This window comes from Salvia hispanica, chromosome 4 (assembly GCF_029641045.1).
Source record: "Salvia hispanica isolate PSC_SH4W2 chromosome 4, Shi_PSC_v1, whole genome shotgun sequence".
NCBI lineage: Eukaryota > Viridiplantae > Streptophyta > Magnoliopsida > Lamiales > Lamiaceae > Salvia > Salvia hispanica.
Window position 1 is genome coordinate 42,643,546 of NC_142695.1, and position 27,922 is coordinate 42,671,467.

The following is a 27,922-nucleotide window of genomic DNA, read 5'->3' on the forward strand; positions in this document are numbered from 1 at the left end:
TAATGATCTCTGAAATCTAATGTTAATTTGTCATAAATTATATGATAATGATCTCTTTATTCTAAAAAATTTCCAGTTTTTTATTCACTATTTTTTTTATCAAGTTCTTCAATTGAAGATGTCTAGAAAAATGATCTAAATGAAATGTTAAAGTTTGTAATTTATTGATAGTCATGTCTAGAAAAAAGAAATACTACGTATTCCTTTTGTCTATGAAAAATAGTCTCATTTTGCCATTTTAGAATATCCAAAGAAATAACATTAATTCTAAAAATGGAAAGTTTCTCTCATAGTTAACCTACTTTTTCTCCTTTCTTTCATACTTTACCCTCTTTCTCTTATTTTATCAATTTCTCATTAAAAACCGTGTAGTTTACAAATGAGACTATTTTTTGTGGACGGTGAGAGTATTATAGTACTCCCTCTGTCCCACAGAAGATGTCACACTTGTGGGACGGCACGAGATTTTAGGAGGTTTTGTTTTGTGTGTTAAATGGAGAGAGAAAATATAACTTTTATATTCATATGAAAGAGAACTTTTTCTAAAAGGGGAAATGTGACATCTTTTGTGGGACAAACTAAAAAGGAAAGTGTGACATCTTTTGTGGGACGGAGGGAGTATAATTTTTTTGGTATTATTTGTTTAGCTGTCAAGAAAGGGTGTTATTAATAGCAGTTACAATAGTTTCAGTGTCAGTTTCCCTATACTATTGGCATTTTCGATACCGACGCTGCTGTTAACGATAGCCGTTGTATGTATCTCTAGTTTCTATTACTCATCTTTTGATTATTTTTCTCTTATTACCCATGTCTCTCATTTCCCTACTACTCATTTCGTGCTTCCGACGATGCCGATGCCGATGCCGAAAATTAATACACTAAAACTGTTAATATATAGCTGTGATTGGGCCTCAACGCCAAATTCTTGACGCTGCTCGTTGTATATATATCTTAGTTTAGATATATTGCCATTTCCAGTACTTGCATAGTATAATATTAGAATATGTTCCTATTTTCAAATTTGTGATTTGGAAAGTTTCAAGTAAAAATTACTCTACCATGCATAAGCCATTCCCGTAGAGCTATAGAACTAATATATGTGTAGTATAGTTCTGCCAAAGAGTCCTACTCTTATTTATTAGATTTACCACAAAATTTACAAAACATCAGATGAAAAAGAAACATGAGATATTTTACATGGCAACATCAGCAAAATTTATCCAACACCGTCAAAGCATTAAGGCGCCCCATCACTAAACCTTAATTTATACTTATTCATGAAAAAGGGCCGTCATCAGTTATCACCTTTAATCATATGTGATATTAGCAATTTTAGTTTTGATTAATTAGGCTGATCGTGAGAATCCACAGTGCTTTGTTGGGCCTCCACAACGCTTTCACCCCCATTTTCGACTGCGACTGTAACAGTAATATCCAAATCTTGGTCGTCTTTAATAGGTGGAGAGCAAACAGGGTGTATCTGCTCACAATTCGACGTCGTTTCGGGCTTGATAGCAGTTGGAAGTTTATGTTCTTCAGCATAGTCTATCTTGCTGTTCTTGTAAATACCATACAGAATTATTTGGAGTAGTCCAAATATAAATCCCACCGTGTTAGGAACCTAGAAAAGAAATCAAACGACAAGTTTAAAATTACAAGTGTAGAAATATTTGACAAAAACTTAATTTATAAATTAGGCTGTTTAATCAAACTTATAACCTTTTTTTATTATATCATTCTAGATAATAAATCAAGAACTTACTGCAATGTAGATGTCCTTGAGCAGTAAACCGTAGAAAAACCACATCACAGCGTTGAGTAGAAGAGCTAATGAGAGTGAGATTGGCATGAGCTCTACACTTTTTGTTCGAATAACTTGCTTCTGCATGCCCAAATTGAATTTTCATAAAATAGATAAGTGAAAAGAGATTAAAATAAAAGACTAATGTTTGCCAAAAAAAAAAACTCATTTAGCTAGGGACGTTTCGGAAAGGAAAGTTACCATGATGGTTAGAGGCGCGATATACACACTTGCAGACAATGTTACGGATATCCATCCGAGAACCTCAACTCGCTGAGGTCCTTCTAGGAAAAAGAGTGTAAACAATAGAATCGAGCCGAACCCAATAATGTCAAGAACCAGACTTAGTTTGATAGCCCTTAGCTGCAAAACCAACATTTATAAAATAATTAATGTAAGTATTAGCTATTGATTTAATTTGTGGGAACTGCTCCATACTTACCCGAGCCTGTTTGGATGCAAAAATGATATAAATGGAGATGTATATAGTCTCGATGAAACAGCCAATGGAATTGATGGTGATGAGAAGAGTCTCATTTGATTTGAGAGTTGCATAATAGATCCATAGCATACTGCTAAGTAATGCAACCACGTATGGCACGCATTCAAACCCTTCGGTTGATTTCTTCTTCACAATTCTATGGAATGTTGGGCTGTCACAACATTAAATTAATTTCAATAAAACATACTACTACTATATGTAGAGTAGATTTAACGTGACACATAGCGATAATTAACTTACGCTGGGGATAGATACACCAGAAATGAAACAATGTTGCCTGCAAAATCAACATGAAATCATGTGTTACTCATCATTTTAAGTTGCTAGATATGCAAATTAGAAATTCAAATTTTAGTTATGTTCACCTAAGATCCCAAAGACGAATATAATTGGAGTTTGCATGGTGAAAAGATCAACCTTCTCTCTCTCCCTCTCTCACTATATATATCTAGTAGTATGCAACAATGATTTAGGAGAAAGAAAGTACTTGAGTTACAAACTTTGTGTGAAGATTTGATGGTTCGTGAAGGGCTATATAAAGAAAATATGGATGCATGAGTGCAGATTTTAAAACCAATGTCTCAACCATTGACACATTTACGGATCAAAAGATATTTAAAATATATGATCTTAACATATAAAAAATACTCTAGCTTTGCCACCTCGACAAATTTTACTTAAACTTGCCTACGAAGTCCTAGATGATTAACTATTGAGTGACATGCCACGTTAGAGTTTAAGCTGTTATTGGAAACCCACCATACTTTCCTCCCTAAATTTAGTAAAAGAAACAAACATTATATGTGTATACATAAATTATGTTGAGCCTACGTTAATGATTTAAGAGCTCAAACGTTAATGCACACGTGTTATACTTATATATAGATGGTTTAGATTTGTTGGTATTAATGATGTTCAAGTTGTTTCTCAATTAGTTGCATTCCAACCAAGTATATTATGCCTAGATTTCCAATTACCAATCAAATGGAGTATATAGATTTTACTCCCATTGCCCCTAATTGTTCCCTGTCCGTACCAAAATTATACTCCCTCTCTTTGCCAAAATGAAAACTAAACTACAATTATCCTTGATATATATACCCTATTTAGTTACCTTGGAATTTATATTTTTCGTCCCGGTGAGTATGGGTAATAAAAGAAAAAATATATATTATCAAATGAAAATGAGAAAATATATTAGTATAAAATATTCAAATCATCGAAGTCCGTTCTTTTTCAATCAAACTATTCAGTGGAGTTTTTTTTTTATATATTTATGTGAAACTATTCAGTGGAGTTAGCACTTAGCTAACTTCCAATTATTTTATAGGGTTTCCAAACAATAATAAACGCTCTAAAGGCGAATCTTTAATATTTTTAATTTAATTAGCTTATATGTCAGTATAGAAGTAAAATCTGTGCATAATACTGCCGCCTAATCTCATAATTAGACCTTAATCACTCAATTGACTGCCCTATCATTTCGTATAATGATTTTTTGCATACATTATTTTAGTATGAGATGTCATCAGCAAATGCTATTGCGCTATATCAAGTATCATCCAGCTTTTCTGACTGCGATCTCGATTAATTGTGGCACAAATGTCTACCTATTTTATCGACAGGTGCCACCATGAATCTTACTATAATTTTTTACGGCATTTTATACTTTATGAGATCTTTTCACTGCCTTTTACTAACATTGGAAACGGAAAAGAATAAAATAAAACGTTACGACCAATGTTTTTGTTCTTGTGGATTATCAAAAAACCTACACTAATGTATGGATAACTATAGCGTGATACCAATAGTAGATTTCAATTTTTCAAGCAATAGTCCTATCAGGTCATTGGCACCATGTTGATACTTAGAGTTGGGACCCACCTCTCTTTATACATTTCTTTATTTTTATTAATTATTTATTCTGAATTTCATTTAAATTCACTAATTAAATTTAATTGAAATTAATAAATTATAGGAGATGTAATTAAGAAGCTTAAATAATTAACTCTAATTATGATTATGTTATCTAATTAATACTAACAAATTATTTTTTCAATAATTAAATGTTAATTCAAGTCTTTCCGTATCGTGTAGACATTCACACTAGTTTCTCCAAGGTAAATTATTTGGGAGTCTTCTTCTAGCCTTGAATTAAACCACCTTTAAGCAAAAACACGAGTGATTTGAGTATATATATGGTGCGGTGATAACTTCAATTCATTTTCAATGTCTAACTTTGTTTAGTAGGTACGATAACGGAAATTGAAGACTAACTTTCTAAGATGGATGCCTAGATCGGAAGAACCCTGCTCCACCGCAAGATCAGGAGCACTCTGAACCTTGTTGGAATCTATGTCCGGTCAATGGACTTTGACCAATTATAATTTCAACGAGACATTTAATTTTGTAAAATTAAATGATATAGCGTCGATCTACGTTCGGAGTAGATGACCGTGGTATATTTATTTTCTCAAATCCGATTCCCGGTGAGTGAGAAATAATTATTTAAAGTTGTGCAAAAATTGCAAACTTAATGAGCTATGAGAGGAGATTAGGGAATAATTAAGAGAGTTAATTATCCCACATTGAAAGTTTCAACCTTATTAAACTAGTATTTAATAAGAAGGATTATTACATGTAATAATTATAGTGGACTAAGATGGGCTGTAAGAGCCCACACGCGCGCACGCGCGCGCCGCCCGCCTCGTGTCCTTGTCCTTGGATCTTGGCAATTGGTCTTTGGGCTTGGTCGTGGGCTTGGTGCTTGGCCCAAGTCTAGTGGGTCTAGTTCTTTTTAGACCACCACCGTTTCCACGTCAGCGAGCCAAGCGGGATGCCACCTCGTCAGTATGACACGGTAAGCCAACGTGGCTGACACGTGATAGTCCACGGTAAGCTTCTAGATCAGCCTCTCTAACTCTGAGCGCGTAACGGCTTGTAACGCCCGAACGTTACAGCTCGTAACCGACGACCTTTACGGTCTACCATTAATGACGGCCATTATGGCCGTTGACCCCCTGCAGTGGACTGAGCCTATAAATAGGCTAGCCATTCTAGCATTCTCGAATCAGAAACCTAGAATACACTCTGCATCATACACTCTCTTCTCCCTCTGCATTGTTCTTCTGTCGAAGCTCTGCCCTCTCCTCCATCCAGTTCGCCGGAGCTCTGCTGATAGCGGTGCTGCTTCATCAGAGACGTAGCCGTTTTATCTTTGGGGACGAAACGCCAATCCGAAGAGCACTACCGGGGCGTATCTCGTCTTGCGGAAAGAGGCCTCCTCGACTCGGCTATTTCCTTTTACGGTTCATTAGTTTCGAATTTTCCGTTGTAATTTTCGTTTCAGTTCTTCTTGTATTCCTTCTTGTAATCCCTAAATCTCCAACAAACCTTGCTCAAACTATGATTATTCTCAAATGAAGACTGCCAAAGAGAGATTGTTTAGATTTGGAGTGGTCGGCATCGTTGATGACAAGTGCATGTAATGCAAGGAAGAGTTGAGTCTGCTAAGCATATCTTCTTCTGGCGCAATATCTCTAGTAGCCACTGGAATTTTTCATTGTGATCAGTGGAACATATCTTTTTTCCTTCCCAACCAATTAACCGACGATGTGCTTTCTCTCCTAGCTCGGTGCTCCATTTAAAAAATTTGACCAGAAGATGTGGATTTCATGTTCTACACTTATACATCATATTGTGATCTTTATAGGATATTCGAAACAAGATTGCATTCCAAGACTTTAATCGCAAGTAGGAGTAATTACAATTGAAATTCCATTGTAATTTTTATTAGATAAATAAAAAACAATTTATGAACTGCAAGACGTACTAGAGTTGAGAGTGCGCCTGGTTAAAAATAGCACAAACTTAGAATTTTTATAAGCAACCATACCCAGAGACCCTCTAATTAATTCTCCATTTTGTCTATTTATTAACTACGCATGATGTAACTTATGCACCAATTGCTGATAAATTTTATAGAAAGTTACATACTTATATGAAATATAACATTTGGGATCAATCTCACCGTGACTTCTGTCGTTCAACAAAGCTAGGCTCAAAAGGTAGGCAAAAAGTCGGAAGTATGAGTACTTAATTAGGAGGATAAGATTTCCTTTGAGAGTAATCTCTTATCACTAAATAATTAATCTTGCAATCAATAATCACTAAACTGTCTTTAATCTATAGTTATAGTAATAACTGATAGTCTTGGTACATGTCAATTGATCTATACTATTTGTTTGAAATCGGCACACCAATAGCATTGGCTTATGTGAAAAAGTGGTTAATGATCAATGTTTTAAATACCGTGACTGTTGATCTCAGATTAGAGTAAATTAGAGTTGATGGTTATTTTATTAATATATTTTCGTGACTGTTGATTCCAGATTTTTTTTTTTTTTTTTTTTTTGGTAATGGATTGAAAAGTTAATCTTTTAATTCTCATTTTTTTGTCGGGAACTAATTTTTTAAAATATTTTTCTTTGTGCTAATCAATACAGCTTTGCATCACGGATAACGGATTTAATATGTTGTTCTGCTATTGTTAAATTATAGCACAATATTTAATTTGGTGATCGTCGAATATTGCTTAAGGGAGGCCTGCAATAACCATTTAATGGAACTTTTATAAAAACTTATCAAATTCAACTAGGCATGTCCACGGTTCAAAAACTTTCTATATATTTTTTTAACTAGTATGACAAACTTTCTTAGCGAATTGAATAGGGAAATACTGCCCCAATTGTTGGAGAAATTTCTAAAACTGTATGAATCTATATAAATATATGAGTCGAGTTCACGGAAGAGAAAATGATTGTAATATAGAAAAAATTTAGTAAAAATTTGGAATTGTAGTGTGGGCAATAGAAATGATGGTGTTAATTGATGTGAAAATGAAAAAAACGCCTAATGATAAAAAGAAACAAGTTTAGAAAATGGTAATATAAGAGGTTTGATTAAAAATGAAAAAAGTGATTTACATGGATCATTACCTGACAGCCAGCCACATGCAAATCAATAAACTAGCTAGGACGAAAAAATAATTGAGGTTTACATTTTTGTTCAGTTCTTTGAAGCTAAAAGAGAAAATATAAAAGAAAAATTGATGTAATTAATAAATTTGATGGTCCTCGTTCCGATTTTGAGGTGTGAGAGATACAAATCAAAATTGTAAAAATCAAATCATAAGTACAGTACTAATTTTTGTCAGTGACTGGGTTAGGTTATTTTTTCAACTTTTGGGCTGTAATTTGTAGCCTGAAGAATACCAATAAGAAAATTTGGGCCTTTTACGCTCAATTAGATTATGGGCTCCTCAAAGCAATATGCTTCAAAAACAATTAAACTTACTCCTAATTGCGAATTAATTTAGATTTATCAAACTTTATCTGGGTTTACCTTGAATTATAACGATTGTTTATTTACTATTACAACTCGTGACAAAAACTCCATCAATAATCGAGTATATTGTTAATTTATTATGTTCACCATCACAACCGTAGAAAAGATGGAACGGTAACAGCGGATATGTACTATGCTATTTTGCATCTTCTCACAGTTAAATGTATATAATGTTTCGAGAGAATTGTTGAATAAATCAAGATCTTGACATTGTTATCTCAGATTTAAATTTGTTGCTAGTTGCATTTTTCTTTCCTAACAAAAACAACATTCTATAATTATTAAAATTTACTTTTTAAATATGTTTTCACATATATCCATCACAAGTCAAAAGAAGAATTCTGAAAAACGACGCCCAAATTCACATATTAAATTCTTAAATTTTGAAGTTAAAAATATCCAACAAACACGTGAGACTTCAATAATTGGCGACTCTCTCATGTCCATTAATCCACTTGTTACTATTTGCATAACAAATTGTTTCAATAATTGTCCACTATCTTATTGTAAACGGCATTAGTTGTTTCCAAACGATATTGCAATCACGCTCTCCAAAAGTTAAGTTAGGTATAATCGAACTGCTGGTTAGGCCAAGTTCAATTTTAACTAAAAATGGTTCATTTGCATAATGTAAAATTCATGTCAATATAAATTATAAATTATATACATGTCAGTCAACCATCTTAAATTCGGGACCATCCATTTATTTATGTTCTAACTCCTTACAGCCTAAGCGGGCTTTGTTATATACTTATATTAGATGGTTGAGATTGATTATTTTTATTTTTGAAAAAAAAACAAGGGTACATGTCAATCCCCGTATTATGTAATCCGTTTGTTATCCAAAAACTAAGAACTCCTTGAAGCTTTAGAACTAATGTAGATCGCATATTTTCGAGATCTTGCTGCTGACAATCTGTCGCATGTCATCCGTTTTACCCAAAATAAGAAGAGTCTTTTTTTCACAAATCTAAAACACCTCGAAATATTAAATTTACCACAATATACACACCAGTATGGATCATAAACATATCTTATAAGTTATATCTGCATATTGAATGTACGGGATTTTAAGAGAATATTTTTTTGTATCCCATTTAAAATTTTGCACAAATGTCAATCATTTTTAAGTTTCATCTCACAGCTAGGATCTAGTCATTTTTAACATATAAGGGTAAAGGGAGTGTATTGAATATAATGCATCCCTGTATATGGTTGGAGTTTGAGTTCTCATAAGGACCATATTTATTGTAGTAGTATGAAATACTACAGTTTTTTTTTACAGCTTTAAAATCGTAAAGATTCATTGCTTAATATGTTGATTGGATTTGTGAGGTTTGAATATTATGCACGCTGAATAATAAATTCTTATCATAATTTATATATAGTTAAATCTCGAAATATTTTCTTTAGACATTCACGAGTTCAGGGAAATATAGGCAATTTTCTCATAAATAAATACAGTTGTTATAAATTTATACAAGAATTTGGTCAAATTGAGTCACTTCTAATATAATAGTAGATCATAGTCGCATTCGTATATGGATATAAATATGACTTGACCAATATTCATCACTATCACCTACCAATACAGTGTATTTACTAATTCATAAACCGCAATCATTATTAATAAATAGTCGCAGCACACTGGCCAATTTATAATTATCATCGATCTCTTTATATCCACTAATTTTAAAACTCGGTCAGCTAATAGACATCTACTATTCTTTATTTATTTATAAGTAAAAGGAGGGAAATAACAGCATTAAGATTGGAGCTCTAAATGGATTAATAGTAGCAGTACTCCCTTCATTCATTCTGCACTAATTCTTTTTTGTGCATATACAATTATTTAGAAAACCATACACAAGTTATTAATATCATTCGAAGAAGAATCGCATGAATTTGTACTCGAAACTCCGTTTTCTTTTACAGTGTGATTCAATTAAATAATTAATTACCACTTTTTGGAAGGGACCGGTATAAAAGTAGGAGTACATGCAACTTTCCTATTTTAATTGTCTTGGATCTACTACAAAAATTATCTAGGCCAGCAGGCCAGCATTTTACTATGTGGGGTTATTTTCCACTCCCTTCCAAAACAGGCGTTTCAATGGAAATTAAGAAAATAAGTAAATGTTTAATAATAATTAAATAAAAATAAAAATAAAGTAAAATAAATATAGAGATTATTAACATGGAGAAAAAATTGAAAAGATAGTAAAGTGGGAGAGACAATAAATTTAGAAAAATTAATTACAGTATAAGTTTTTGTTAGAAAAGCACGTTTTTGTTAGGGCATCCGCATCGCTGACTCGATGTTGTCTCGTCTCGTCATCGATCGACTAGACGCGACATCTCGTCGCGCGACGCGTGCCGGCGAGGCCGGCCTCGAGCTGGCGAGACGACGAGCGCGCCCCACGTGGCGCGCGCTGGAGGATGGCGTGACGCCCACTCGCCGGCCCACGAGTGGGCGTCGGAATTATGACTTAATAATTTTTTTATATATATATAAATTCGAAAAATTCGAATTTAATAATAATAAAAAAATTAAAACGGTCAAATGACCGTTGGCCTCAAACGTCGTTCTTTTTAAAAAAAAATTCTTTTCTTTTATTATTCTATAAATATACTCCATACTCCATTCACCATTTTACATAGGCTAGGGAAAAATACCGAAATACCGAAATACCGGTCTTATCGTACCGAAAAAATGCCGAAAATACCGAATTTTTGGCATACCGTGACTTTCTGTATGGTATGATATCTTACCGAAAGATTCCGGTAAGGTAACGGTATGAATTTTCAAATACCGCGGTATACCGCTGCATACCGAAAATTCGGTATATACCGTAAATTAAGGTATATACCGTAAACTAAGGTATATACCACAAAAATATAAACACAGTTATTTACTATAAAATATAGTTTGTATATTTTTAAATTATAAAATCTATTGTGAAATATAAATATAATTATGAATAAATTATATTTAATTTATTTTTAAAATTATAAAATATAAATAATATTCTAAAAACTCTAATTTTCTATTTTAATTGATGTTGAAAGTCAGGTATACCGCAAAAGTAAGGTATACCGAACTTCGGTACGGTATACCGAAAATGAGGTATGGTATCGATATAGAAATTCGTCATACCGAAAATAAGTATACCGAAGTTCAGTATACCGAAAACTTTGGTAAGGTAAAGGTATGACTTTTTCGCATACCGTATTTACGGTAAGGTATACAGTACGGTGGTTTCGGTAAGGTATACCGTACCTACCCACCCCTAATTTTACACACAAACACTACTCTCATTTCTCTTCCATTCACTACACTCATCTATTCCTTTCTCTCAAATTGTTGAAAAAATGTCCGGCGATGGAAACTCAAGCGGCGGCGGCGGCGGCGGCTCCGGCGGGTTCGACTTGAACTCGTTTGACGATTGGGCGAGCATGTACAACTTTTTGGGTACTCCCGGTTCGTCGCCGGGCACCCAAGCCTCGACCACTCCGTCGGCGTACCAAACACCACATTTTGATGTGGATGCATACTATCGTCCCTCCCCCCCAGAGGTACGGGCAATCGCCGTGATTATCCCAAATTCCGGAGAATTTTTTGGCGCCTGAACGCACTTTGCCCGACTGGCCAATAGGTGGAGGCTCCGGCTCCGGCAGGATCGGCCTCAGGCTCGGCGTCAATGCCGAGGAGGAAGAGGTTGTGGGAGACGGCACCCGTCATCCATACAGCCAAGACGAGACGGTGGCTCTGTACGACGTTTGGATCAGCGTCTCGTACGATCCTGTCGTCAGGAATCAACAAACCAACAAGTGTTTTTGGAAAAAATTCACCGAAGTTTACAACGCACGAAGGCTGAAGAACACCTTTGCCCGCGACGTGAAGATGCTCCGCAGTCATTGGGACCGATGCGACAAAGATGTCAAAAAATTTTACGCGATATACAGGGCAGAAGAGGCGAATTATCAGAGCGGAGCCAGTGGAGCCGACATTCTGAGAGCGGCGTTGCGGGTCTTCAAAGACGACGTCGGTAAAGATTTCAAGTTTGTCGATGTCTGGTCGCAAGTCCACCACCTTGAAAGGTGGGCTGCGGTGTCGAGTCGGGCTCGAAACGCACGAAGCACACGGCGCGTGGCCACTACTCGTCTAGTGATAGCGGGGAAGGCAACACCTCACGTGAGGGCACGCCAACCGATGATGCAGGGGGGTCTTCTTCCGGTTCACGGCGTCGGCCGCAAGGGACCAAGGCGGCGAAGGCGGCGAGAGCGAGGGGGAGAGGGAGAGGGAAGGCCGCGGTGATAAACACGGGATTTGCATGTTTTTAAGGCCTAGATTTGGCTCGTTTTCAATGTCAATCTTGCAAATTATGTTCTTAAATTGCATATATTATATATTTTGGTATTTTGATGTGTTTGTTGATAAATGATAGAAAAAGATAGAAAAAAGGGTGCAAAAAGGCCAAGGTACAACAGCCTCTGTTCGAGACCATCTGCCAACGAGTTTGAAGTTCAATCAGTACTTAATACATACCATTCTCTTCATCTTCGAAAGAGCTTCGCGTGGGTACCTTGAACATCTAAATCGGAGTTCTGTGGAGAAAGTTATGGCCATTTTACGAACGTTGCGCAGTGCAGTCAAAATTAGGCGGAAATTGGCGGAAATTGAAGAAAGGAAAGAAATTGTTGCCTTGTGATATCAAATCTCTCATATTAATTGTAGGATTCGAAATTACCATCTTTTCTCTTACTTGGAGGATACTTTTTTACCAATTATAAATCCTTTTCAAGCTTATATATACCCCATAACCTAATTCATAATATTCATCTCAGAGCCTCCAATCTCTCCATCCCTATAATTCTTCCATCTCATATTCCACATATTATTCTTCCATCTTCCATTGGAGCGGAGCTCTGCAGATCCAGGCAAGAGAAGACTGAAGACTGCATAATTCAACCTTGGGTTTTGTTTTGTTTTTCTTCATGTCTAGTACTTTTTGTTGTTTTACTTGTCTATGAGTATTAAACATCTTTTGTAGAATTTTTGGTAATATGCTATGATTTTGAGTTATTGATTCAATTGTTTTTCCTTGTTAGCTCTTGTAGTTATTTCGATTTCTCTTGTGCTTATACATTTGTTTGACTGGCCATCTTATGAATGCATGTGGATTTTACTACAAGAACTGAGAAGTGAGTAGTCTAATTTGAAAGAGGAGAAATTGACGTCTTTGCCAATAAAATCGAGAGATTTGAGCCTTTGAATGAAGCAAAATTATCTCAGGAGCTTTTAGGAGTTGTTGCCTTAGTTCTAGGAAGGACACTTCGGTTCTAGGTAGTAATCTACAAATTATATGCTTCGAGAGAAGATATAGTTTTACATACGTGATAGCTTAGTAACTCTAGAGACCGTAATTCAAGGAAGTCTTTTGGATTTTAACTTTTGATTGTGGTTCCTAAAATTCTGCATTCCTTAGCCTGTTTTGTATTTTATTTATTTTTATATTTTATGTTATTTATTTATTTCTTTATGTCTAGTTTATAAATTCAAACCCAAAAACCATATGTCTCTAAATAGTACATTACGCTTAGTATATGATAGTCAGTTGCAATCTTATTCCCTGAGTTCGATATCCCGGTACTGACCTTTAGCTATACTAGATCTACCTTATATACTTGCAAGAATTTTTAGTGCTAATAAATAGTGCATCACGCGGCGAATCAAACCAGACGGGCGAGGGCTCGGGCTCCGGCACGGGTACGGGCTCGAACACCCTAATGTCCATGTACCTGGTTGCCACGATGGCTGACCTTCCAAAAATGACTCATGCCCAAGTTTCAGCCCATATGGACGGAATTGAGTTTATGAAAGCTCAACTTGGTATAGGGAATCAATCTAACTTGGGTGCACCGCCGACTTCGGAGGATGATGATTCGCCGGCGAAGTAGTTTTTATAGTTTAATTTAGAGTATTTTAATTATGTATTTTTTTATTTTTTAGGATTTTAAATTATATTTTTTTTTGTTTTTTTAGGTTTTTAAATTGTAATTTTTATTTTATTTAATGAAGTGTGTTTTTATTAAATGAATTTGTTGGAATTAAAAATAAAAAATGAAATTGAATGAATAGTTAAGAGATGGTTAAGAAATTGAGGGATGCAGGTGTTGTCTCTTAGTTAAGAGATAGCTGAAAAGTACAGTGAGATCTATGAATAGTTAAGAGATGAAACGGTTAAGAGACGGATAAAAGACAGGGATGCGGATGGCCTAATACTCCATAATGGAATGCTCAATTTCTCCAATACTTTAGACTCTATCTATTTTTATATCTATCTTGTAGTATTTCACATATTAATCTTGTTAATTTGGATAGATATGAATTGTACAATTTCTTGAATCCTCTTAATTATTTTAGGATGATTAGTTCAAACATATTATCAGTTGAAATTCGAATTGAACCGCTACTTACACTTTTTGAGCTCAAAATCAACATGTTAATTATATCAATCTAGAGTTTTGGAAATCATAACTCATGGTTAATCATTAGTTTTGTCCTAAAAATATAAAAAAAACTCATGAACAAACGGGAAAATCAATGAAAATTGAAGATAAAATATAATGAATTTCCTTTACCATTCTGATTACGGTTCCGTATTCCTGGAACGGGAACCGTAATCCCGAGCAAAAACGGCCCAATTTTGAACAGGTGGCACCACTAAATTACTTAAGCATGGTCATGAAGATAAGTAAAGAATAAAGCAAAAGTTGTGAATATATATAAATAAGTCCGGGGAAAAACAAGTCCGTACTAGTATAAAACTAATAAAAGTGGGGCTGCGCTGTCGTTTTCTCCGATTCCACCTCGCCCACACGCAGCGGCGGGGCCGGAATTTGTCGTCACATCCCGGCGTCGTTAGGAGTCCTGGTCAAACCCCAAAGCCAGTGGAACTTCAACCCGCTGCCCATGGAAGACTTTCCAAGCCGTGTTCGACTATTTAATTCATAAAATTTGCGCGCTTCCCTTCATTCCTCCCTCGAGACTTTTTCGCAGCTCAATTCATTATTCGCCCCCATCATTTCCACTCTGTCTTTTTTTTTTTGTTAGAGGGAGAATATTGTTTGAAGAAAGAAGATAGCTAGGGTGTAGTTTGTTTGTTACAACTGAAAAGCAAGATTCTTTCAGTTTCAGGGAAGAGAGAGAGAGATGAATACAGTTGGCGGCGCCGATGTGGGCGCGGCGGAGATGGTCCGGAAATACAAGGCGTGGGAGGGCAGTAATGTAAATTCGATCGCTTTATGCCCTTTTCTATCTGCCTTTCATTGAAATCAGGGTTTTATCTGCTTTTTGGTAGAGCATTTGTTATTGAATCTGGATTAGTTTGAAATTATTTGATTAGGTTTGAGAATTTGTTGTACGGGGAGCTTTGATTTAGTAAATCTGTTATCCCTAAGTTGTTTTGGAGCATCTCTCAATCTTGTTTGAGAATTAGGGAAAGGGAATATTAGTTTGTCACTTTGTTTGAATCTTAAATATGCTTTTCTTTAGCCATTGGAGGAAGATTAATTAGTCTTGCTTGAAGTTTGTGATGGCTAGACTTTCTTCTTGTGCATTATCAACAACTTAAGCTCTCATTTCAATAGATGTTTTAAACTAAGCTTGTGGTTTACTTGACTTCCCTTCAAGTGTACGATTGTGGATACTGCAGAAATGTTGTTGGTTCTACAGTCAACAAGTCTCAGCTTAATTTCCCTCTCGATTAGAACAACGTTGTGAACAAGTGTTTTTAATCTAACTGAAGCTAGTTTTTCTCTTGCAGAAATTCTGTCTTGGGGGAAGGTTCATTTTTGGGCCTGATGTAAGATCAGTATCTCTGACGGTGTTCCTTATAATTGCTCCTGCTGCTGTTTTCTGCGTATTTGTTGCAAGGAAACTGATGGATGATTTTTCTGGTGATTGGGGGATTGCAGTTTTGGTTGTATTTATTGTGTCGACTGTATATGTAAGTTTGATTTCCTACCTCAAATCCTACATTTGTCTGGAATGGTTCTACTAGTCCAGCCACTAACTAGTAATATTAGGCCGAATCTTCACACAGTTGTTTATCACAACTGCGGCAATGAATTAGGAACTCTCTGTGGCATTTTTCCTTCCTAAATTTTACTCTTTCTTGCAACTACATTATTAAAACCAACTTTTTACTAAGGCATCAGTGATGCTATATTTATGTTTAGCTTCATTCGATAGAGCACTGGAAAATACGGGTGAAAATTGAAATCTGTTGAAACCTATTTTTCTTGAACTGCCATGTGTTTCTGACTTGCTGTTAGAGGAATTTAGGATAAACTAGTTGAAGAAGCTTCCCATGTGACTAAAGAACTGAATTTGGGTGAAGAATGTTGTAAACTATGATCCCTTGCTCGATATTCCATATGAAAATCTTGATACATTGTTCTAGAATTATTGTTGTTATATTTGCAAAGTAAGGTTTAGGAAAACAGACCTGCATTCAGACTTAATAAGATGTTTTATATACTATTAACATAAAAATCACTGTGTTTGGATTATGTATGCCATGTAGAAAGTGAAGTACATTATGCTCGATTGCATTTTTGAAGTGTATTTAGTAAGATGATTAAAGTAGGGTTTGCATTCAGAAAAGATAATAATGTGGCAATGTTATGTGCTTTTCCAGGTTTTGGTGCTGCTTCTGTTGACTTCTGGAAGGGACCCCGGTATTGTTCCTCGCAATGCTCAACCTCCTGAACCAGAAACGAATAATTTAAGTACGGAATTGGGCTCTGGCCATACACCTCGCTTGCCTCGTACAAAAGATTTTATAATAAATGGAGCTACTGTGAAAGTGAAATACTGCGACACTTGTATGTTGTACAGGCCTCCGCGCTGTTCACATTGTTCGATATGTGACAACTGTGTGGAGCGATTCGATCATCATTGTCCCTGGGTTGGACAGTGTATCGGACTGGTAAGTTCCACCATAGCTGTTTTATCTTCTTGTTGTAGTAGCTCGTTTTTTATAGTACTCTAAACGTCAATCTATACAAAATGGATCGAGGGATACTATTTCACATTGTTTTTAAACGAATCTTGATTTTGGGTGCAGAGGAATTATCGGTTCTTTTACATGTTTGTCTTCTCGACGATGCTGCTTTGCTTGTACGTTCATGGGTTTTGCTGGGTTTACATTAAAAAGATAATGGACAGTGAGAATTCCTCCATATGGAAAGCTATGGCCAAAACACCTGCCTCCATCGTGCTCATTGTTTACACTTTCCTGGCACTATGGTTCGTAGGCGGGCTCTCAATCTTCCATCTCTACCTCATCACTACAAACCAGGTAAATTGCTCATCACTGCTCTTGATCCTCTTAGATTTCATGGTTGGTTTTTTAACATGGTTCTTTCTTCTCTACAGACGACATATGAGAACTTCAGATACCAATATAGCAGACGTGCAAACCCCTACAACAGAGGAATAGTTGGAAACATTATGGATATATTCTGTAGCAGTATCCCTAAATCAAAGAATGATTTCCGGGCCAAGGTGCAAAAGAAGCAGCCTATGATTCCTTCTCACTCAGTGGGTGATAGTTTTGACAGTACAACCTTGGCAGTTTCCAAGAGGCTGCAAGGGAAGTCGATTTGGGACGAGACGAACGACAAAGCCCTTGCCATAGGGTCGAACCGTGTAACCCTTTCTAGTAATGGTGAAAGTGTAACAGAATATCAGCAATACTTGTAAAGTCATGTGACTGGGAAGCAAGAACATTGAGCCAAAGAAACTGGCCAGATTTGTGTGCATGTGCAGTTGTTTCAATAGAATTCGGTTTTGCTACTCTGTGTGTGTGACGTGGAAATTTCACAAAACCTACAAGAGCATGAAAATGAATCCAATTCAGAACTGAGCAGTACAACTTCATGTTATTGATATCAGATTCAGAAACATTCATCAAAATCGAGATGAAAACTGGGTCGGTGCTTCATTGTTGGAGGCGTCTCATGACGAGCATTGCCATATCCATGTAGCGTTGAGCGCAGTTGGTGAGACAGGTAGATTCGCTAGAACTGAAACTGCTCCCCGGAGTAGCTGTGATGCATTTGTCCCAGCAGCAAGAAGTGAGCTTTCCAATCATCTCATTGACCTCAGCCCTCTGCTTTTCTTGCTGTGGAGATGGGGAATGAGAGATAGATCACTTGTTAGGAGAGCCATACATATAATCAACCTCTACAGTGTTACTACTCTGACGCCCAAAACAACCAAATTACGACATCGTTTGGCTTGATTGTTTGCAGCTAAAATGTTGTTGATGATACAGCTGCATCGCTTCAAAAAGTCTCATCAATTTGATTAGGATTGATGAGACTTTTCCATCCCAAAAGGAATAACAAAAGAAAAAACCCAATTACGAATTTCCAACCCAATCGCTAAACATAAAAAAAAAAAATAGCGAGAAATTATTACTTGAATGAACTGCTGCAATTCAGGGTTGTTAAAGAATGAAGGATCCATTGAGAACTTCTTTCGAATTTAGAATCTCACAGAATTCAGATTGAAGGAACAATTAAGAATATTTCTCCACTTGTATGCATGGCCAGTTGGACCCGAAAAACTTTTTTTTATTTTTTGAAAAAAATTAAAAGAGTGCATTTTTAGTAAAAACTAAATATATTCTACTTATATAAGGAAACAAACATATAAATATATTTATTATTTTACCTTTGATTCTGAATTTGAGTTTTAAAGCAATAATCCACAATTACGAGTACTATTTAAAGTGAACACGACTTCCAAATCTATAATTATATTAAGAAATATTCTTTGTATTTGCGACCTCTGAAAAAAAAATACTACTCCTAACTTGTAAATATTGAATCAATATACATTTTCAATTACATTTAAAAAATAATTTAGTTTACTAACTTTCAAAAATAAAAAAAGAAGTAATGAAAATTAAAAATTAAATAACGAGAATTCACTCATTTTGGCCCAATTATATGTGATTCTTGTTATTTTCGAGTAAAACCTATTGAATTGCATACTTTTTAATTTAGGGTTATTGTTTTTAATTTATGAATAGGTTTGAGTTTTATATAAATGGTTGTAGACGTTCTTCATATATTTATTTGCATTGAGCCTATATGCATATTGAAATTAAGAAATTGAATATAGTATCCAATTACTTTTTCTATTTTTCATTATTTTTGTTATTACTTATTTTTAACTAGTTAAAAATACAAAAAATTATTAAAACATCTAAAATTAAAATTAAAATTAAAATACATAAAACGAAATCAACAACTATAGATATGGTAGTATTAATAAGGTTGTATAGAGAGTTTTTAGAGCCAACATCTACTAAAGTTTAATAGTTTAGGTTTGTTTAGGTCTTTTGCGTCTAGTGACAAGACACAAGATCCTATCAAGTGCTACGTCGTTTTATATGATTTCAGCGACCTAATTAATTGTCTGGTCAACAGTTAGTTAGATAAGCTGTACTTATCAACCATGAGGTACATAACCCATAGTAAGAATTTAAATAATAAGAGAACATAACCCATAGTAAAAAAAATTAAATTAATAAGAATGCGTGGATAAATACATCTCCAATAATTTACACTAAACTCAAATTTATTTTTGAGTATATATATTACATTAAAAATAATAATTTACTTTAATTATCAAATTCAAATTTTACATTATTTTATTTTAAAGTATATATCTCACAAAATTTTTGCAATAGCTACCGTATGTATCAAAATTTGATGTTGTTCCATAGCAAAATGCAAAAATTAATTTGGATTTAAAGTATGATTGAAGAAGTTTTTGATGCTAAAAATGAAAATTTGATAATATAGTTGAAGATGATCTAATACTGAAATGAAAAGCCCAAATAGTATTTCTTTAATGTTATGCAGATGACCAAATTGAATAATAGTTCAGCCTATCAAAATAATTGAAAGAGAAATAGAAATAGAAATTGAAATGAAAAATAAGTAAAAACAGAAATAATTGAACGGAGCAGCCCTAATTTGTGGCTTGTTCAATTCTTCCATCATCTTCTTAGTCTTCGTTTTCATCATGCAAAATATATTCAGTTGAAGGGTTCGAAGATCAAGATTGGGCTGGTAAATGAATTAATAATTCCTCAATTCTCTGCTAATCTCTCGTCTCTCACTTTCTCTGATTTTCTGCAGGACAATTTTACGCTCTGTAATTCACTGTGCACGCTTCTTCTCTCTAATAGGGAAGAGAGAGAAAGAAGCCGCGGCGGAACATATAAGCTATACAAACCCCTCTACACAGCTCAATTCCACAATTTTCTCTTTGATTTGGGGAAATTAGTGGACGGAAAAAACATCAGAAATGGTAGATTTTGCTAGGGTTCAGAAGGAATTGCAGGACTGCAACAAAGACTTTGAGGTTTCAGGGATAAAGGTCAGCCCTAAGGGTGACACTAATCTCACCCACTTGTTTGGTACAATTCATGGTCCTGTTGGTACACCTTATGAAGGCGGTACCTTCAAGATCGACATAACCTTGCCTGGTAATATCTCATTTCCCTTCTGCTTTATTGAATATAGAATCAATTATTGAAACGAGCATGTTTTTAGATTTGTTGGTGTTTTTTTTTTTTTTTTTTACATCAGTAGTTTTGGACAATGTTTGTTCATGTTGCATCACGTGTATGTTCCTGTGTTTGTGTGTGGGCGAATCAATCATTTTATTAAATCAAGTACATGTGTTGTGAATCTGTTTTTAAAATATTTTGTCTTTGTTCCTATTACTTTCACTATATGGTGGTATACATTAAACTAGGCAGGAAGAATATATTTGTAGATCCAATATCCTCTTTGAACTGTGCTTTCATTCTGAACCATCGCCTGTTTTATGTTTACATTTTCATAAACACTCTTCATGTCTAATTATTTATGTCTGATTCCTGCATAGAAGTGACTAAGTAGGCAATGTGACAGTTGATTCCTTGGACAATGAAAACTGTCTTTTGTTTCAGGAGTATGGTTCAAAAGATTCTACTTATAGACCCTTGATGCATGTTGCACTTACACGGATCATGTTTGGATGCTTTGGAACAGGGCTTATGAATATGACATTCAGCTCTAAAATGGATATTGAGTTATATACTGAGTGGACCCTAATACTCAGTTGTTTTTTGATAGTTTTCCGTGATGTCTGACAAAAAAATATTCACATAAAGAACTGTATGTAAATCTTGCACTTCATTGCCCTTCTTGAGTTTGATTGCCATATTCTATTACTATCCTTCATGATGGCCGAAAACTTTGTATAAGGAACTTCGCTATGTTCTTAAATTTTCATGAAATGTAACTCTTGATCTTAAGCTTATTACCAAGTATTTGCAATTTTATTATTTTTCCTCCTCATTGCAGATGGTTACCCTTTTGAGCCTCCCAAAATGCGGTTTGCGACTAAAGTATGGTATGATGAAACCTGTCTTTCTGTGCTCTTTCTTCCCCTAATGTTTGTATGTAAGAGTATGTAGTCTGGACTGCTGTTGTGCTTGCTAGGAAACATCTGATTTTGAATGAACATATAAAATCTTCCATATCTCTACAGCTCTACTTCATGCATATACCGATTCCATGTCTATAAATGTGAAATGATATGATGCATTCAGTTGCCAGGTTTCATTTAATAGAAACAGTTAGGGTAGGAGATACACATTTTAATGGATTACTGTAGGTTAAGGTTCCGTTATGTTTGCTGGATCTTTTCAGTTTAACTTTCTGATTGCAGCATAATTTATTCACTTTTTAATTACAAGGATATGAAATCTAATGAATGCAACATACCTGAGGAGCTAAAGTCTGACTGAGAACATATTGACAGTTATCAAAATATGGTGTGGACAGGACTCCTACCTTGTGTATGGATTGATTTGTTTGCCAGATTATTTCACAGTTTGGTCTCCTATTAAATTCAATTGTCACCGTGGCTATAATTCATTTTATATATCTATTTTCTCTGTGTGCAAACATAAATTAAAAACCCCCAAGCTGAACTGTTATAAGCAAATGTAAATTTAAATTGCTTTCTAATGCCTTGGCATAGAAAAAAGAAGTGAAACTAGGCTGACGATATGATTATAAAATGTCTACATCATATTTCAATGATAAAATGGTACTACCTGTGACCTGACGTAAATGAGGCATTTCATTTGGCACAAGAATTAAGAAAAAAGGTGTTTAGTGAGTAATTGAGAGATAATATAGTAGGAGAGAAAAGAGAGAATAAAGGAGGAGATAGAATAACAGTTAATTTTTTCCAAAAGAGGATATGAGTGAATTAACTTGAGACCTCCCAGAAAGGAATACGAATCAATTAACCTGGATGGAGGGAGTATAAAGTATAAACCAAATGTAGGCTATAAAAATAATCAAGTACTTACTTTCTCCGGTTCTACATTGTCGGTGAGGTTAGTTAGTGATTGTGATTCCAGATTCCATCATTATAAAAACAGCTGAGAGTGTTATTATAAAAATAGCTGAGAATGCGAGTTTAGATAGTTTATTACTCCCTCCGTCCCAAAAGAATATGCACTTTGGGGACGGCACGGGTTTTAATGTAAAATTGGTAAAGTAAGAGAGATGTAGAGAGAAAAAGTAAGTAAAGTATTGTTAGTAGAGAATGGGTCCCACCTCATTAGAGCAAAGAGACTTTCCAAAATTAGAAAGTGCATATTCTTGTGGGACGGACTAAAAAGGAAAGAGTGCATATTCTTATGGGACGGAGGGAGTATTTAATAAATTTATATCCGGTGCATATCATCTTTCTTAGAAATAAATTATGTGGTAGATGGTTCTCAACTCTTAATTTCTGGGCCATCTGTGATATTGTGCTTGTCTTGGTATGTGGTTTAGGAAATACAGAGAATGACTGTATTAGAAAATGTGATCTATTATACTATTAAGAAAAAATGTTTTGTGGAAAATATATGTTTGGTTCTGTTTTGCAAATTTTGTTTTCATAAAAAAGGGCTGATTGATGCTCAAAACAGCCATCATCTTTCTTCACAATTTTCTGTCTGGATTGTCTCAATTTTTTATTATATTGAGGAATTGAGGATTAAATTTATTTTAAAGTGCATGCAAATCACATTTCACTATCAACTCAATTGTGTTGGCTGCCAAAAATTCACAGCTTATCTTATTACTAATCGAAGGCTCACTTTTAAAGAGTTGAACTTGATATCTAAATTTTCATGCAAATAGTTTTTGTGCAGCTATCAATTTTATTTTCAATTGCTTAATGGTAGTATATGAGGCCTTGATATCGTGCTTTGCGAAGTTATTTACCTTTTTAGTTCTTTAATGACTTTGTTTATACGAAGGCACCCAAATATTAGCAGTCAAAGTGGTGCCATATGCCTTGATATCCTGAAAGACCAATGGAGCCCGGCACTTACTTTGAAAACAGCACTCCTTTCTGTTCAAGCATTATTATCTGCTCCCGAACCTGACGATCCCCAGGATGCTGTTGTAGCACAACAGGTGCTACAATGCGCCTTTATCTTGTTTTCCTGATGACCTTATGTTACAAATTTTATCTTTTGCTTGCTCTTTCCGGGTACACTTGATCTTATGATGGTCAATTTTATCTTTTGCTTACTTGTTAATTGGTTGTTATTCTTCTGCACTCCTCAGTATCTAAAAGACTACCAGACTTTTGTTGGTACGGCTCGTTACTGGACTGAGGCATTCGCGAAAACATTGTCTCTTGGTGTCGAGGAGAAGGTATGTTACATTTTAAAGAAATATACTTGTCGTATACTAGCCCTCTTTGTCCATTGATTTTGCCGTGTATGATTACTTCTAGCTGCGTTCATTTAAGGCTTAACAGGCTTGTAGAATTGAGTCACACACATAAATGCGAATTAACCTAAACATTTAGTAATATAGAGAATTTGGCTCGATGCATTCAAAGTAACAGTACCAAGAAAAAGTAGTGCACACGAGCTACAAATAACAGTTCCAAATTTGGTGCAACCTGCGCAGGTACAGAAGCTTGTGGAGATGGGATTTGGTGAAGCTTTGGTGAGAAGTGCTCTAGAGAGTGTTGGTGGCGATGAGAACATGGCTCTGGAGAAGCTATGCTCCAGTTAGTATTAGTAGAAGCTGCAGCCCAAATTTGTTCATCACTTGATTTGAGTATAGCAGCCACATCTATATCTATCTATATATTCTACTACTACTATATTACTACTAAAAAACAGTCATGGAGTGAAAATTTTCCGCCTTCGACGAGACTGTTTTCAATTTCTTTTTCTCGTATTAAAAGTTGCATCTCATGTTATATTGTACTATGCTTGAGTTTTATTTAGGTTTGTAGTATTGTAAAGCTTTTAGTACCCCGTCCCACTCGAGATGTTCACATGTTCTTTTTAGTTTGTCATATTTTAGACACCCACAGTCCACTTTCTATATTTAGAGATAAATTTCTCTCATTATAATATTTAACTATTTTCTTTTCTGATACTCCACCTAATAACTCTTTGAAAATTCAAGAGAGCGGGACTAAGGGAGTATATTATTGGCTTAACATAGCATGTAATGAATCAAAGTGCATTTTACACCTTTTCATAATTTTTCAAAGTCCACGAATGTATAATTTCCAAATACAACGAATGTGAGATTGCTAAGTTAAGGAACTACTCTATCCATTCATAGTTAATTGAGTCATTTTTTAATTATGGGAAGTTCTAAAATAATTGAGCCATTTTTATTTTTGGCAAAAAGTAACAATCTCTCTTACTTTATTCTCTCGTATCTATTAGTAGTACTTTATTTACCATTCACTTAACACATTATTCTTAATCTTTATGTATGTCTGCCTCAAGTAATAAGGAACAAACGGCGTATTAAGTAGTTTATTCTTTTTTATTTTGAAAAATTAACTTTTGAAACTGAAAAATGTGGTTTTGCATATTATTTTAACAGTATCAACATATTAATTAAGTATCAAACTAATGAGAGCTGTGTAATTCATGATCATCACTTTGATATTAATTTTCTTCGTGGTGGGGTGATAATGAGTAGCTAATCAAAATGACATGGGAGATAGGCAGAAAAGAAAAAAATACTAACAAATATTAAAAAATTGCAAGGGAATATTTCCAAAAAAAAATTCAGATAGATTTTGATCAACTACTCATCCAGTAAATTTACAGTAGTCTGCTTGATTAGCATTCATGTTAATCAAATGATCTAATTTTTCTGTACAAACTGCAAATTAAAATCATAGAAATTCTCATAAACGAACATAAAAACAGTACGTACATAATAGTGGCCAAATCTCTGAATCTGAACTCCACCAACATTCAGAAAACAAGTAAGATTGAAGAAAAGTTACTTATCACATGTAGTTAATCGGAAAGCATATCTGAGGTGAGAAGAGCCAAAGCCCACAGAATCCATTAATTCAACATACAATTAATATAAATAATTAAAAAAAGAGGTAGGTAAATTTAGCATGGATAATGGTAGCAAACTTTGTAGTGTCCTCTAACACGAGGAGGTTGGCACAGAAAAAACAGCGTGATCGCCAGCGCCAGCGCCACCACCAATCCTAGCAGCGCCGATGAGCCACCGTCGTCTTCGTCGGAGCAGCAGCAGCCCTTTCCCATGGTGGACTGGGGACTATATATTCAAGAAGTTGGAAATATTCAAGATTTTAATTCCATATACTAATGACAACCAAGGAAAAAAGGATAATGGGATGCTGATATTATTGAAAGAGTTTGTAAGGATTGAATTAAATGAAAAAAGTTGGAGGTCAATTAATTAGAGTGGTGGAAAATAATGAGAAAGTTGGTATGAGGGGACAAAATGGTATATGCATAATTTAATACTACTCACTTTCCACTGCCAAATGATTAATTTTTTTGGTGCTATTTGGTGCACTATACTACTCCATTTTGTATCTAAACTACAGTAATTAACTTTTAACACTATTTTAACATAATAATGGCGTTTTGAGCATCCTCAAAACACGTTATTTTACATAATAATTTAGATAAAAATGAAAATTCACATAATAATCTATAGATAAAAATGAAAATTTATACTTTATAATTTTATAGGCTAGAATTAAAATTTGATAAATATTGTGATTCAAATAACTATTATCTTTAAATATAAGAATTGTTGTTTTTGGAGAACTTAATAGAAAGTGTTAAGAGGCAAATTTCCCTACTAGCTGAATGTATAACTTGATTAAATTTGTCCAGTCGAATGTGCAAGTGATCGAGAATTTTCTGTCATTAGACATTGAATTCGTCGCTACATTATTCCTTGAACTAGTATAAAAATCATTTTACGAAATAAATTACTCTATTTAGGAAGAATTAATTAATTAATTAATCAATTATATTTCCACCTATATATTTCCTTCAAATTAATGTAACAAGGGCAGGCATGTGGAGGTCTACGTCCGACAAAATTGACGTCTTAACTTCTACTCCTAATAAATCACAGTCTAAATTTTGGATCGATTTTAGCAATTTTTGTGGTTCTAATCCCAATTTAGCTTTATGTGGTCCATACTTGTTTGGTCAACTTTTAGGCCATAGCATTTCAAACTGTTTAGTCGCAATTAATTATAGAGAAGGCTGTGATTATTCTAGTCGATTTTTACTATTCAATTATAAAATAAACGATGATTAATGTAGTACTCCTCATTTTATCCCTACATCTTTCAAAAGTAGGTTGGACTCATTAAGAGGCCACAGTAATTTAGATGAAAATCCTGAAATTTTGCAAAAATCTCTATGAATAGAAGTTTGTTTATCTAAGTATTTTTTTTTACTTCGAAAATTTTCATATAGAAGGATCAGTAGAACATAGGTGACTTTGATTTTGAAGATAAAATTTTTCAAAAATCTCTATAAATAGAAGTTTGTTGATCTATGTTTCTTTTTACTCCGAAAAAGTTCATTTAAGAGGATCAGTAGAACTAGAATGTAGGTGACTTTTGATTCTGCACATGGTAGTGAAAGTTAAGGATTTTTAGAATGATTAATAATGTCTTCATTGCAAATGATGTGATGGAAAGGTTGAATAAGATAAATCTAGAAGCAACTATGCTCAAACTTGAATTTCGTAAGCCTCATTGACACATTTAGCAAGGACTTTCATGATGGGAGGTTGCATTGAAGTATAGGATTTGGGGAGAAACGAAATAGATGGAATGGAGTATCTCCAACCATTTATTCTAAACTTAAATCTATTTTAGTGTAAATATCATAACAAATAATGATTTTATTTCAATCATTTATATTAAACTCAAACTTACACAGAATATTCTCTATTCATTATTTTTTTCACATAAAATTGAAAGTAATTTGGATTTGTTTTAATATAAACACGAAATGGAGTACATTTTACTCCAAAACATAAAATGGGATGGATTTTTAAATACTATTAGAGTAAATTGTGAACTTCACTTTGAGTTTTAGAATACCATTGGAGATGACCTTATGTAGTGTGAGGTTTAATTCGATGTCCTTCGTTAATGTGTTGCCCACCTCATTATTTCAATTTTCACCTGCAGAGATGAGTTATGTTAATGCAATATGCTCTATATATCCCTTCATATTTTCTTTTGAAAGCTAAAACATTCAACGAGTTTGTTTTTAAAGGAGTCAAAGCATTTATGAATGCCTTTAGATTGAGTTGTAATATAGACTCTTTAGACGGTAGAGAAAATCAAACTATATTGTATAATCTTCACACATAACAACTTGTGGTCAATCTCCACAACACAATCAATCATACAACTTGTGGTCAGTCTCCGCAACACAATCAATCATAACAACTTAAATTTCAGTAAAATTAAACTTTGTCAAATTTCTTCTTTTCCTCTAACACCGTTTATTCTTTCTATTTCTTTTAATTTTTCATTTTTTCTAACTTTTTCGTGGTTACTCTTTTCATCTACTATTTTATACTTATCAACTCTTCTCATTTTTGCAATGTATTTTACCCTTTTTTCCCCTTTTAAATAGCTCAATCACTTTCTCATAAAATTTTCCTTTTATCACCTAATGGTATAAAATGTGTATATATTCCAAATTCGTCGTCTACGTAGATTTTTTGATATTTTAATATTTTATAGTTAGTTTTATTTGACTGTGCAGTTGTTAATC

The 27,922-nt window shown here is 34.3% G+C and overlaps 3 protein-coding genes and 1 pseudogene across 3 annotated transcripts; 2 read left to right on the plus strand and 2 right to left on the minus strand.

Moving 5' to 3' along the window:
- Nucleotides 1-1,342: 1,342 nt before the first annotated feature.
- Nucleotides 1,343-2,705, minus strand: LOC125195177 (bidirectional sugar transporter SWEET14-like). Its single transcript, XM_048093363.2, has 6 exons — nucleotides 2,669-2,705; nucleotides 2,544-2,580; nucleotides 2,244-2,454; nucleotides 2,003-2,164; nucleotides 1,763-1,882; nucleotides 1,343-1,621 (listed from the first exon to the last, which is right to left on the minus strand). Exons 1-6 carry the CDS (start codon nucleotides 2,703-2,705, stop codon nucleotides 1,343-1,345), a joined length of 846 nt encoding a protein of 281 aa, XP_047949320.1.
- An 11,803-nt stretch (nucleotides 2,706-14,508) lies between these two features.
- On the plus strand, nucleotides 14,509-17,574 carry LOC125195677 (putative protein S-acyltransferase 7). Its single transcript, XM_048093824.2, has 5 exons — nucleotides 14,509-15,000; nucleotides 15,539-15,721; nucleotides 16,415-16,705; nucleotides 16,844-17,077; nucleotides 17,155-17,574. Exons 1-5 carry the CDS (start codon nucleotides 14,926-14,928, stop codon nucleotides 17,479-17,481), a joined length of 1,110 nt encoding a protein of 369 aa, XP_047949781.1. The 5' UTR covers nucleotides 14,509-14,925; the 3' UTR covers nucleotides 17,482-17,574.
- Nucleotides 17,239-18,249, minus strand: LOC148928692 (mitochondrial import inner membrane translocase subunit TIM8 pseudogene; annotated as a pseudogene).
- Nucleotides 18,250-19,708: 1,459 nt separating this feature from the next.
- Nucleotides 19,709-24,023, plus strand: LOC125195911 (ubiquitin-conjugating enzyme E2 27-like). The gene is made up of 6 exons (XM_048094197.2): nucleotides 19,709-19,865; nucleotides 19,935-20,284; nucleotides 21,150-21,198; nucleotides 23,111-23,270; nucleotides 23,424-23,513; nucleotides 23,775-24,023. Exons 2-6 carry the CDS (start codon nucleotides 20,104-20,106, stop codon nucleotides 23,880-23,882), a joined length of 588 nt encoding a protein of 195 aa, XP_047950154.1. The 5' UTR covers nucleotides 19,709-19,865; nucleotides 19,935-20,103; the 3' UTR covers nucleotides 23,883-24,023.
- The last annotated feature ends 3,899 nt before the right edge of the window (nucleotides 24,024-27,922 follow it).